Genomic DNA, 14105 nt, shown 5'->3' on the forward strand with positions numbered 1-14105 from the left:
AGCCATCGTACTTGCTCAGATAGTCGGGGCGTGGTTTGTGTGTTCAAGTCTATGGAAGGGGGGGCAGAGGCGCATTCCATAACTAGGTTAGCCTCAACTGTCAGCTTAACAAAGGAGGAAATTTTTAAAAGATGCAAGATTTTTTCCTTCTGTCAATTTCACTAAGAGCTTTTTATGTTTTTTTTAAATAAATGTGTGTGCATTTTTAATTATAAGGATAAAAAAAAACACAAACTTTAGTCTTATTCAAAGTGTTTGGCTCCACACTATAGCATTCAATTGAACCTTTACTCTTAACCCTTGAACTGCCTGCTCAACCAAATGGTGGGGAACATTTAGAAAATATGTTTTTAAAAATATTGATTGTGTGTATTACTCCCCAAGGTACAGAGCCCATGAAAGGGATATATAAGAAAAAAAATTGAAGTAAAAAGACCTAGTTACTGACTGATGTGCAACAGATAGTAACTAGTGTGCACTAGTTTTTTTTTTTTTTTTTTTTTACGTGACTTTTTTGAAAAAACTTTTTTTTTCGGTTTCTATCTGGTCTGCACCAGTTACTAACCGGAACATTCTTTTTTCCTAAAAATATGAAGTAAAAAAACAATTCTAGATAGTAACTGGTGTGCACCAGTCACTATCTGATGCACACCAGTTACTTTTGTTTTTTTAATTGAAGATTAAAAAAATGTGGATAACACTCTATGTATTTATAGACATTTTTTTTACTATACATATTTTTTTTTCTAATTTGATGTCTCTTTAGGGGCTCCATACCAAGGTTATAAAAATACATTTTTTTGTGATTTTTTTGTTTGTTTTTTATGTAGTTAAAGGGTTAAGAAACTATGCTATAAGCTATTCCACCCCCTCCTATTCCTCCTGAAAGGCAGGTTTGGTCAGGCAGCTACATCTTATATTCTGAGAAAAAAGAATGACAGGTTATTTAGTGCTGTTTTGATATTTAAGCCTGAGGAATGCCTACAGATACAGTGATGCGTCTGTCTGAGAAGGAAGCTTCATAGATGAGGTAAGACTGCTTACAGCTATGAAACAAAACCTCAAAGATTAAAAGGCATTTTCCTCACCATGATTCGTGTTTTTTCAGCTCTCCCAGGTGTTCCACCTCAAAGCTTAGAGGTGAAGAGAGCAATGAAGATGTTGCATGAACACTCTTGGATGCCAAAAACAAGAAGTTCTGTTTTTTCTCCATCTCTCTTTTTGCTGTGGAATCATTCTTTTTTGGCATTTTATTAGTTTGACTTTCTAACATTTTTGCTGCATTGATTGATCTGTCATTTTGGTGGATGCACAACTCTAAGGATAGATAAATTACCTTATCAGGAATGGAGACAGTAATTGTGCATCACACTGAACTCACAATTGTTCCAGCTTGTCTTCCTACCTGTTGAGACTTCATTGAAGTGCTTGTCAGCTCTGCCCAAGACTTCAAAAGGAGCGATGAATCCTTCTCCTTCAGACACCCTGAAGACAATCTGCAGCCCAAGTTGAGAAATGACAAATTACAGCTATTTCCAATGATCTGAGCATACACCAACAGAGATGTCTCATCATGACATCATATTCAAACTGCTTCTCCCTAATTAGGTCTATAAACTTCTCAGTTTACCATAAATGTGTTCCGTAATATTTTTAAAACAACATGTTTTTTCCTGCTTTCTTTTAAAGGCAAGGTTGAGGCAATGGACTGGTGACCTGTCAATGATGGGATAGTTGGCTTCTACTCCTTCTGTGATTTCTGATTATGGATGAACAGATGGAGCAATTAGAAATAACTGAAGAATCAAGCAAATATCAAATTAATTGATGAATTATGAGTTATGCAAAAATTAAAAATCAAAGCAAATGTAGATTCATATCTGATAACTGGATATTTGATGGCCTATATCAACATTTATCTGATTTGTTTTGTAGTTTTTGATTTGTGCATCTGTCATCAATGGATGAGATTCAAGGTAGCATCGGATTTCCAAGGTAATCACTGGAATAGAATAGAATAGAATAGAATAGAATAGAATAGAATAGAATAGAATAGAATAGAATAGAATAGAATAGAATAGAATAGAATAGAATTCAATTTTTATAATTTTATGTATATAGCCCAAAATCACAAAATAATTTGCCTCATTGGGTTTCAAAATATAAACAATAGTTAAAAACTAAGACTAAATAAAACTGGTTATCCCTGCCCTTAGACCCTCCATCCCGAAAGAATAGAATAGAATAGAATAGAATAGAACAGAACACTAATAATCTCACAAGGAGAAGGTCAGGCAAAATTGAAACTGGTTTCAGTACAACCCAAAAAAAGACGGAAAAGAGAACAAAAATACAATTTAAGGTTGACTGTGGAGCAGCCATGAAAGGGCACTCTTTTCTTAGTGTGGGTATAGATGTTTTACAACAGGAGGATAAGGTTATTGATGGCCAAACAAGTTCTAGTCCACAGTACATTTAGCATCAGTTCCTACGATAGCAAAGCTAATGCTACAACTGTCGGTGCCACTACGATTACCAAGCACACTTAACCCTTTGGCTGTCCTGGGCATGTTTACATTAAAAGTGCTTTTTTTATTTTCACTGGTGTCCATGGTAGACATAAAATCCGTTCCACCTTTGTCACGGGATGGATCACACATCACTGTAAGGGTTGGGTCATCTTGACCCCATAAGAGAGCACAAGGGTTAAAAAGTGATGTCATTATGTATATATGTTCCTTCAAAATAATTCAGTTAATAAACTAAAACTGTCACAAACGAGCAGCTGGTTCCACGTGCAGCAGGTTTATTAGTTCAGACAGCTAAAAGTCCACAAAGCTAAATCAGAGCCAGACAGGTAGAGGTCAATCACAAGCAAGGGATCATCCAAGAAGAGACTAGAGATGCCAGGGTCCAGGCGAGGGTCAGGGCATGCAGTAAGCAATCATAGAAGAAGCAGGGTCAGAAACACAGAAGGTTATTGGATTTTTGTGGGCATGTAAACGGGTTCAGTTACAGATTTTGCTCTCTGTGTAGTTCTAAAGCAAACATCCCAACTATGAAAACACTACACAGTGGTGCTACTATGTCCTCACCTGTACATCCCTCACATCTGCAATTAGATGTTTTCTCTGTTCCTCCCTTTACCTTAATGGTGACTAAAGAAAAGTTTGCAATGTGAGAACGATTTGCGCAATCATTCAGATCTTGGGTTCCCTCTGATATCACTTCTTTGCAACAATTGTGATAATGTTTTTCTGTCCTTTTTCATGAGAGTCATTTCCCCTCTCCCTGCAGCAGAGTTGAGTCTCCAATGGTGTGGAGTACAGCAAAAAAAGCCAGCACAGTCCCATGGAGTGCAAGTGAAGGAGGAAATCAATAGAGAAAATATCGCTGCAGGCTCACACATTTTTATCTTGCTTTGAACGAGTCAGCTTTAATTTTTGCTTTGATCTCAATTTGCTGCTTTTGGGAAAGCTTGGCTGCACATTGAACCAGGGGGAAATAAGCCTCCACCAGAGCTTTCTTACAAAAGACCTCTGCAACTAAAGCCTTTATTTTTGCCTATATCTGTGTCACTGTCCATTACTGGTTTACAAATATGAAGACGAGTAAAATCGAGATAACAACTACTGGGGGATTTGGATCCACGGATGTACGTCTCAGACAGGATGTTTGATCCTTTCTACACAGCAAGAACTTGCAGTAAAAAGGAGAAAATGCCGGACGGTGTTAGCGAGGGGCCACAATTAAGAGATCCTTAGTGCTGCTGTCAGATAGCGCTCTGTTCTGCTGTGGGAGAACAGGTTGACATGATACACAGCTGGCGTTGTTCTCACAGCCGCACAAAACACACTCTTCCCTCGAACACATCATTACAGCCGAGACACCAAAGGACAGAAGATTTGAACGCTTCACCCAAGGTTGACTAAAAATGTCTTCCTTTCCTTCACCTTTTTTTTCAAAGTGGTGCATTATAAGAAGTAGAGTTGTTTAGGAATTTGTTTCTCCTTTATAAAGCAGAGACAAAAGGATAGAATAAATGACCAGGCAGAGAAAAGACCAGCGCCTTGCTGGGGAGAAAGAGAAGGACCTAATCTAATTTGGGCAGAGGAGGACGTGGGTTGTGTGCGTGCGTGCACCAGTGAGTATGCACAGTTGCGTGGCTGCGCGGCACAGTGTGAGGGGAGTGTGGGAATGGGACAGGAGGGCTGTGGGATTGAATGGCGTCTCCAGAGCCAGAAGCAGTGGGGAGTCTCCCCAGACGCACTGATTCCAGGCCGGCCACTCAAAGAGGGATTAGACCAGAGGCCTTCCTGATTAGCAATTCACACTCAAGTGCCCCCACAAGGACCTCGGGTAATAATATTGCCATCAGTGTCCTTCACTGGTGCGAGCAATAGCATGTTTACCCTCATTTTGACGTTCTCTTCCTCCTTCAGCATCTCCCCTAATTGCTCCCATGTTTCTGGAAACTTAGCTGAGCAACCGGCGCTTTAGAAACTCTGGAACCGATGTGTTTCGGTAACAGAAAAATGCCTTTTGCAAGCAGCTGTCCGACAAAGCTTTGGTTCATTGCTTGATCTCAAGCAGCTGAACTCCATCAACCTGCCCCCTTTTCCTCCCGTTTTTTTTTTCATCGTTAACTGCCACCATACCCAAGAATGTAAAGTAAGAACCCCCTTCTAAATGAATCTCACCCAGCACAGATGTTCCTGAACCTCATGACAAACTAAATCCTTTACAGCAGTATTTATTGCAGATTAGCTGTCAGCTTTCCCCACTTACGTCAAGGTCAGTGTAATAATCTACAACATAAACACATCAAAGTTTCCTGCTATGAGTTGAAATGTTATCTTTAACCAGATTTTATGATTAGAAAAAAGGAGGTCGGGTGATTCACCAGCAACTGATGGTTTCAAAGTGGTTTCAAAGTGAAAAAAAGAACAAAATAAATTAGGCCTCATTAATAAGTTACTTTATTGAACTACTTAAACCATGTGAGCAAAGAATATTGCGCTCTTTGATGTTGACAGAGCTTCTCAATAATTCATTCTTTGATTTATATGTTCTTCCTCAAAACGTCTGACCCTGCACTCAAACTGTCTGATGCAGACATTGCAAATAGGACATAAAAACTGTCTAACTAGCAATGAAGATGATCATCACAAGTGACCTTCATCTATTTATTTAATGTTTGTTTTTTTGATGCTATGCAGGTCCAATAGGTTTCACATATTTTTTTTTTTTGAGGGGCGGTGGATTTCTTTTTACTTCCAGCCTCTTCACACACTGTTGAGTGGCAATAAGAGAGAAAATAACAGATTATGTTGATAAATAGGATCATCCTGAGCTAAATGCTGAATGCGTGCAATGAGGAGGGAGAACAGGATCCCTGAACAATGCACAGGCCATGTGGACAAATAGTCTCACCTCCAACTGAGTGTGTTGTTTCTTCTCATTGTGCCACTCTGAAAGAGTAGAGGAGGGCCTTGGTTAAGAAGATTATAGGCCTACCCCACCCGTACGTTTAATCAACATGCCCTTTCAGCGCCGGCAACAATGCCAAACATGTCTAAAACGTCCCCCATCCTTTGCCATGGCATACCTCACATGTTGGAACAGCAAGCAAGATCCAACCCACAGGAATAAACATGGAGACTGAGCAATTATTGGAGTTGATACTAAGTTTGTGCAAGTTCAAGTTTCCCAAAAAAAAAAAAAAAAAGAGCAGATGGTCTCAAAATTTCAGAAACGTCACAATCAGAGTGGCATGTTTGATCTTATTTAAAAAAAAAAAAAAAAGTAGTATTAGCTACTCATTTTTTTTACTGATCAAAATTCCCCAAAGAACCCAAGGAGCTTTGCTTCCTCACCCATCATTTCTTTCATCCATGGTTAAATATGTAAATAAAATGTCTAAAGTCATTCTTCAAAGGGGAACAAAAGAAAAAAGAGGGCTGAGGGAAAAGACAGCCATAAAATTCCTCCGATTCTCCATAACATTAGCCAGAGGGGGGCCAGCTTCCAGCCTGAGCCTAGCAGCGGGGGAGCCAGCTCACTCCATAGAATCACACATCTCAAATCCCACACACAAAAAAATAAAAAAAATAAAATATCTTTTCAGTTTCAACCATCAAAGGGTCCTCCCTTTCACTTTATTAGTTACAGAATTATCTCACAGTTGCTGATTTCTCAGAGATGGAGGCTCGCTGCTTTTCTTCGTCACACTGTTGTGGTTGCAAAGATGAGATAAAGTTACTGTGTGTGTGCACACAGAGTGTGTTTCACACACGTGTAAGCAGGAATGAGCTATAGGAGGGGGCATATGAAGCAAAGCTTGATAAAAAAAAAGAAAAAAACTATAAAAGCCACAGTGGTAGCCGCTGAAGCCGGAGAATCTAAAGACCGAGCGTGTCTGATTTCTCCTCTTTTTTTCCCTCATTTTCAAAGAGATATCATCACGACTGGCAAAACAATCATGAAAGAGATGGAAGCAGGAGGAGAGACAGGAATAAGATCAGAACAAAGGCGGTGAATTACACCAAGCTACAAGAATGTGTCTTCTTATTAGACTCTATGACAATTGTATCTTGTCAGCCTTATTACACCAAAGGCTGTGATAATTGGAGCTTTGCTTTTTTCTAAAATACACCAGACATGGTTCCCTGGAATCCAGATGATGAAAATGGAGATCAGGACTGACCTCGTCTCTGTGAACGGATTGATATTACATTAGTCTTCTTCACATTAAAGCTGTCATCTCTTTGTTTCACTTGTACGCGCGGGCATGTAATAAAAGAGTGGAGCAGCAGGAGGGACAGAGCAGGCATGTCAGCTGTTGTCCTCATCTTTGTGACGGGTCAGGCCGTATGGAAGAAAGGCGAGCTATTTCTGCATCTGTCCGGTTTTGCAGATGGAAATTTCTTCTTGTCATTTTTAAGGTTAGATGTTGGCAGACCTTAGGGTCAATTAGGACATATATGCTGAAGTATTTTTCGTCATTATTAACATCTAGACAAGTCTCGCTTAAATAACAGCTGGATATGTGAAATCCAAGTAGCGCATGTGCTGCATTGGGTATTGTGTTCATGACTATATTCATACCCTATATTTATTCTCCAGCTCCACACACTGAGTGCCAACAGCTGAAGTGCCACCACAAAGATACGCTGTGCTAAACCATTTAGGCACGCTGGCTCAAGGTTTCTCATCTCGCCCGAACACATTTCTGAAATACTTCTAGAAGCACTTTAGTCACTCTTGTAAAAATGCTTTAAAAGCACTCCCGTTTACATGTGATCAGAATTTCACCCTTGATGAAGACCACAGCCAGGCCAGGGTATAAATCTTTTAACCTTTTACAAGGTAACATGAGAGAGGCTTGGAGGACGTCACTTATAAAAAAGCCCATAAAGTACTTCTCTGTCAGACTCTTACATCCTGCTCTTTACCATCAGGATAAACTCCAGCTGTAGTTTCTGTAGCAACACTACAATGTTGCTGACAGGACAAATACTTTTTGTGTTGTTTTTGTTCCTTTTTTATTCAAAAAATGTTTTTTTTTTTAAGTGTTAAATTTGTATTTCTATTCTGCAGTTCTGATTTGCTCATCTAATTGAAAATGACAAACTATATTTAACTATACGTTAATGTCAACATGCTGTTCACCTTTCGGCATTTCCTGTCAGCGGTCGCCACAGCAAATCACCGATCCACACTTAGTTTGGCAGAGAGTTTTACACCGGATGCCCTTCCTGACACAACCCTGTGCCAGCTGGGAGTTGGGCAGTAGTGTAGACCTACAGAGGAATAAGCTCATCGTGACCTCTTAAAAATGGGAAATGTAGCTACAATTTAATAAATTTTAAAATATATAATTGTAGTTATATTAACAGAGAAGTAATTTTTTCACACAATACCAGCATATTTTATGAAATTTACCAAAGCCGCACAAAAAGCCCACTGGTTTTTACAATCTTTAGAAAAAATTAAACACACAAAAAAGCAGATTCCACCAAACTTTCTGCATAAGAACAGTTACTGTCAGGAAGAACTTGTGTTGCTCTTTATCCCACTAACTTTTCTTCAATCATCAGACTAATTGTGTCACAATCGCCATCTTAACAAACACAGTTTTATTTTATTCCTGCTTGCAAAACAGCAGAAATGCTGGAAATCTGCTGAGAACACAGATGTCACTAGAAAGGCTAAGACGTTTCTGAATTATTTATGGAAGTTGGGCTCCCTGGGCTCTGCAGTGGGACAATGTCATTTGCTTTGATGCTAAAAATTTCAAGAGGAATTTGGACTTGATTTGTTTGTAGGAGCGCTTCCTTCACTGAAAAAAGACAGGAAATGGTGAGGAGGGGGGGTGGTATAATTTTTAATTAGGAATATCTGCTGCTGCACTCAGATTCTAGTGACGATGACCGTTTACAAGGTTTTAAATGAATCCTTAAATTTGCAGATGAACTATAAATATATACGGTATATATTTATTACTTTAAATTCGTTGTTATCTTAAAATGTGAGTAAATTATTCTACAAAATCTGCTGCAATCTGAGTTCAGACATCCATGTATCAGCTCCCTTTGCCAGTGATCATTTTTTAATCTTTTTTTATGAGATCTTTGGTCATGTTCTCATATAAAAATCGTATTTTTACTACCAGACAAATGCATTTTGGGGGATTTTGAGCACTTTCCTTGAAAAAAAAAATCACAGAAATTGAGCTGAACTGCAAGAAATGTGTCACTTAAATGTGATGCTAAAGTGCTAGAGTGTCAGTGATTAAAAAAACAAGAAGAAAAACATTCGTTTGCTCTGCTGTCATATTCACAGACAACAAAAGCCCCAGCTGTGGCTCAAAGCTCTGGGGTTTCTGTGCGCTCCGTGTTGCGCAACAGTTTGGGGATTCTCAAAAATGCTTTGCCCTTTGTGGTCCAAGTTTGTGGTGAAGGGACAAACAAAACAGGGAGAAGGAAGTTTTGCTGCGCAGCCTTTGCGATGAACAAGCTGTTCCGCACGATTTGAAAATAATCCGCGTGTCAGTGTCATCTTTCTTATGCAAAGTAGGTGTCTTTGAAGGCGGATCTTTGGCAGGTTAGACCAGGACAGAGGCTCCGAGCAGCTCAGACGAGCGCGCAGCCACCAAACACTTCCACCGGGCTGCTCCGGGGAGGAGCGCAGCGCTGCTTTCTCCAGGGGAATTTCTCCGAGGATGGTCGTTTTGACGCGTTTTTATGAGTGATTACCTGCTTCTGCGCGTGTGGAAATGAAAAGAATTCTGTTGCTGCTTTAAGTTTTTTGGGGGGAGAGACAGCGGACCACAGCGCGGCGACAGCTCCAAAAGTGCCATGCGGAGTGGAGACGTTTGGAATCCGGAGCGAAGGAGAAATGCGTTTATTTTATGCCAAGAAGACTGATGTGCGTAAATGAGAAGAAGTCGCTCCGGCGCTTCAGAGAGAATGGAGCAGACAGCGCGCCCTCAGCGCGGATCCGTTTCCTCTCCGTCGTGGGATTTCTGTTTCTAAACTCTGCAGATCTTCACTGAGGAAATCATGATCGATTTGGCTCCTCTTTTACCCTTTCTTTTGGATTTTTAAGAAACCTTATGTGACCCAATTTACTTTTTTGAATTGCATCTTTTTTTGTCTTAAAATTTAGTTGTGGACAATGTGCTCAAGTGTGGCGCTTCTGGTGCTGTGGAGCAGCATGGCTTCAGCCATCAGCTCAATAGACCCAGACTGGTCAGGAGAGGGGAGATGTCAGCACATAACCATCCCCCTGTGTAAAGACATCGGCTACAACATGACGCGCATGCCCAACCTCATGGGCCACGACGATCAGTTAGAGGCAGCAATAAAGCTGCAGGAGTTTGCATCACTGATCCAGTGCGGATGCCACAGCCACCTCAAGTTTTTCCTGTGCTCGCTGTACGCTCCCATGTGCACGGAGCAGGTGTCCAACCCCATTCCAGCATGCAGAGTCATGTGTGAACAGGTCAAGCTGAAGTGCTCCCCCATCCTGGAAAAGTTCCAGTTCCCCTGGCCTGACTCTCTGGACTGCTCCCGTTTGCCCACCAAGAATGACCCGAATAACCTGTGCATGGAGGCGCCCAACAATGGCTCGGATGAGCCGCCGAAAGTCCCCCACACCCAGCCACCAGACTTCCGGCCACAGCAGCCCCTGAGTGGGCATGACCTGCATCCTAAGGACATTGGAGGAAAGCAGACTTGCACTAACCCAGGAAAGTTCCACTTTGTGGAGAAAAGTGAGTCATGTGCCCCCAAATGCAACCCCAAAGTGGATGTATTCTGGAGCCAGGGAGACAAGCAGTTCTCTCTGGTGTGGATGGCCATCTGGTCCATCCTCTGCTTTGTCTCCAGTGCCTTCACTGTTCTCACTTTCCTCATTGACCCGCAGCGGTTCAAATACCCTGAGAGGCCAATCATCTTCCTCTCCATGTCCTACTGTGTTTACTCTGTGGGCTACCTCATTCGACTTTTTGTGGGAGCTGACAGAATAGCCTGTGACAGAGACAATGGGGTGCAGTATATTATCCAGGAGGGTCTTGAGAGCACTGGCTGCACCATTGTGTTCCTCATCTTGTATTATTTTGGCATGGCCAGCTCCCTCTGGTGGGTTATCCTGACCCTCACATGGTTCCTGGCTGCAGGGAAGAAGTGGGGTCACGAGGCCATCGAGGCCAACAGCAGCTACTTCCATCTGGCGGCGTGGGCCATCCCGGCCGTGAAGACCATCATGATCCTGGTGATGAGGAAGGTGGCCGGGGATGAGCTGACCGGCGTCTGCTACGTGGGCAGCATGGATGTCAAGGCTCTCACAGGTTTTGTGCTCATTCCTCTCTCTTGTTATCTCATCATCGGCACTTCTTTCCTGTTATCTGGATTTGTGGCTCTTTTCCACATCCGAAAGATTATGAAAACAGAGGGAGAGAACACAGACAAGCTCGAGAAGTTGATGGTTCGCATCGGGGTCTTCTCTGTGCTTTACACCGTCCCGGCCACCTGCGTGATCGCCTGCTACTTCTACGAGAGGCTCAACATGGACTACTGGCGCATCCTGGCAGAGAAGCATAAATGTGTGGACGGTAGCAGGCCAGAGTCGGACGAGTGTGTCATGAAGGCTTCCATACCCGCCATCGAGATCTTCATGGTGAAAATTTTCATGCTGTTGGTGGTGGGCATCACCAGCGGTATGTGGATCTGGACCTCAAAGACGCTACAGTCGTGGCAGAACGTTTTCAGCAAAAAGGTGAAGAAGAGGACGAGGAGGAAGGCGGCTAGCGTGTTCACCAGCAGTAGGCCTTATATAAAACCTCACCCATCTCTAAAAGGGCAAAATACCAAGTATGAGCCTACTCGGCCCCCTCCGACGTGTGTATGAGCTGGTTCTCTTTGTACAGACACCCCTTCCCAGAATGCACCATCAGATGATCAGAGACACTGAAAAATTCAACCTTGTTTTATTTATTCAGTATTAATTGAAAAGTGTTTTTTTTCTAGGCTTTTATCCATGTCATGTGACAACAGCCACCTTTGTTTGAGATGACTCGTCCCATATGACAAAAAAAAAAAATGGTTCTCCAAACAAAAAGAGTGCTGGAGTCAGTTGGATGTCACACAACATTGCTGGAATTATGTGCAATAGATGTGTTTCTTACCAGCAAAGACACTCGTACTGTTGGTGACACACTCCACAGGACTCCATAGACATGTGGGTCGTGTCCAGCCTTTCTTCCTGAAATGAAGGCAGTGTCATATATATGCCTGGACTTGACTGACAGCAGCTGTTTAACAACCTCTCCACTGCCTATTGTGAAGCAAATTCCATGCCATAAATTAATGAAGCACTCTTAAGTTGAAAAGTTATATGTACGCAGTTTTGTCTTTTCTTTCTTTGCTGTTTTATATCACAAGGAAGCATTTGTATATATTTCTAAAAGGTTAAGATTTTATAGAAAAATAAAAACACTCTAGTTTTGAATTCTTGTAAAGCGTTTTTTTTTTAATGCAGTTTTCTCTGCGCCGGCGCTTCGGATGTTGTCATTTTAGAAAGCTTGTGTTTTTACTCCTGTTTCTGAACCTGGCAATTATTTGACATCATAAAAAGCGACCCTAACGTGTAGAAAATTGCCTAAACAAAACTCACCAAGAGCAGCAAGAACTTAAAAGGGAAACATTTTCATTAGTGTATCTACATCCTCCAGTGTAGGAAAAACAGTATTTTGAAGCATCTTACACTTCAACTTCTACTAATCATTACAGTATCTCTGCTTTTGCATTTTATTGGTTAAAGGGAGTCAATTGTTTAAATAGCAAAAAATAAGTTGTTTTTTTTTTTAATTATTGTTTTTAGACATCTAGAGTTCCTATTTTTTGGTTATTATTAATGTATTTTATATTAAATTTGGGACAAAAATGTTACTTTCTTTGCTTCATCATACAGTAGTTTCCTCTCTGACAGTTTCATATTTGAGAATCCTTAAAATGCTGGTGACTTGTTTTTCCTAAAATCCTTTTTGATGAACAGTAAGAAGATTGACATTGGTCATATTTATTTAACCCAATGAACAAAGTTGGTTTTTATATGAAAAATAGATATTTTTTCTAAAATCTATGTACTTCACTTAAATATTTCAAATAATTCATCGTGTTTGTATTTTTTTAAACATTATTTGACTCTAAATTGAATGAGTTTGTCCCTCTTGTCAGTGTGACCCTCCTACGTTAGTGGAGGGGTTAGATAATAATCCAGTTCTCATTCAGGACTGGATTATTCTATTAGAAGGGTTTCAAATGTAGCATCCTTCCAAACCTAAATGTATCTATCTTCATCTCATCAAGAGACAGGATTAAAACACACCCGAGTTTAATAAGAAACAGATTTTTAATTGAATAATTTATGAGATATATTCATATTGTAGACCTAATTGGTCTCAAACATCATTAAGATTTTATGTTTAAGGTATCAGATTTAGTCTTAAAAGTCAAACTGACTATTTTTCGTAGCAGCAAAGAACTGAAACATCCAGGAACACCGACAGTCAGTCAAACGCAGCTAACTTCTCAGTCACAGAGTCAAGCTCAGGTTCTGATATGTTTCCCTTTCTCCGACAGTACCAGAGAGAGAAGAAAAGGTTAGCTCAAATCCTGCATTCTCCTTCCCCTTTGGTTTATTTAACTTTCTGAACATTAGTATTCCTTTATCCCCAAGGGCGTTCAAGTTCCAGCGTGGACCCAACCAGTTTTAACGGTTAAAATCACATGACACAAGCTCTGTGTGGCTCAATCAAAGTCAGCCAGTGTCTATTGATACTCCATTGCAAAAAAGGTGTGAGTGCTTCTGAGAGCCTCAACAGAGGCCACCTGGATAACAGCGCCCGAGGTGTCTAGAGAGGCCGTAAATATAAATGACAGTTACCACCCCCCTCCAGGACTTCTCCCTTCTTCTCCTCTCTTCAAAGGAAGAAAAAAATCCTGCTCAGAGCAAAAGGGTGGCAGGCGAGGTTTTCTTTTTTTCTTTTTTTTTTTTAGAAAATTCCCTCACCTGTACTTCAAAAAAACGTACTGGTTCTTGGTTTGTATCTTAAAAACATTGTTGGAGCAGAAAAAAAAGATAAAAACAATAATGTCTCCTTAAGGTTGTGCTGCTTCTTGCTGGGACACATTTTATTTGAGTAAGCGGGGAATCCCAAAGCAGCCATCTGGATACAAACTGATGAATCATAAAACCCCTTGAAATGTCACCAAGCCAAAAACCATCATCCTCGTCCCCACACACCCTTAAATGTGTGGCTTGAGGACCTTTAGCGATTCTTTTATTTAATTGGTTTACCATCAAAGAGCGATTTTAGCTTTTTAACAGACCTATTCAAAACACAAGACAGGAAAATAGCCCATTACCTTTGTAAAAAGCCCCCCCTCCCTCGGGTTGCCTCGGTGTTTATATGCAAGGATACAGAGGGACTTTGTGTGCTTTATCTGCTCCCTTTGCAAGCCGTCATAAAGGTCTTTGACACGTTGGCATAAATCAAGCTGCTGGGATGACTGGCGGCTGAGGCAACTAGTCTTTGATCA

At 40.9% G+C, this 14105-nt stretch overlaps 1 protein-coding gene across 1 annotated transcript; it reads left to right on the forward strand.

The window, feature by feature from the left end:
• Positions 1 to 8957: 8957 nt before the first annotated feature.
• fzd10 (frizzled class receptor 10) lies at positions 8958 to 12012 on the forward strand. The gene has a single exon (XM_024276323.2). It carries the CDS (start codon positions 9679 to 9681, stop codon positions 11410 to 11412), a length of 1734 nt encoding a protein of 577 aa, XP_024132091.1. The 5' UTR covers positions 8958 to 9678; the 3' UTR covers positions 11413 to 12012.
• The last annotated feature ends 2093 nt before the right edge of the window (positions 12013 to 14105 follow it).

This window comes from Oryzias melastigma, linkage group LG9, assembly GCF_002922805.2.
Source record: "Oryzias melastigma strain HK-1 linkage group LG9, ASM292280v2, whole genome shotgun sequence".
In the NCBI taxonomy this organism is placed as follows: Eukaryota; Metazoa; Chordata; class Actinopteri; order Beloniformes; family Adrianichthyidae; genus Oryzias; species Oryzias melastigma.

What these genes read in the sequence shown, in the direction of transcription:
- fzd10 (XM_024276323.2), top strand. Translation starts at nt 9,679, where the DNA reads ATGTGCTCAAGTGTGGCGCTTCTGGTGCTGTGGAGCAGCATGGCTTCA.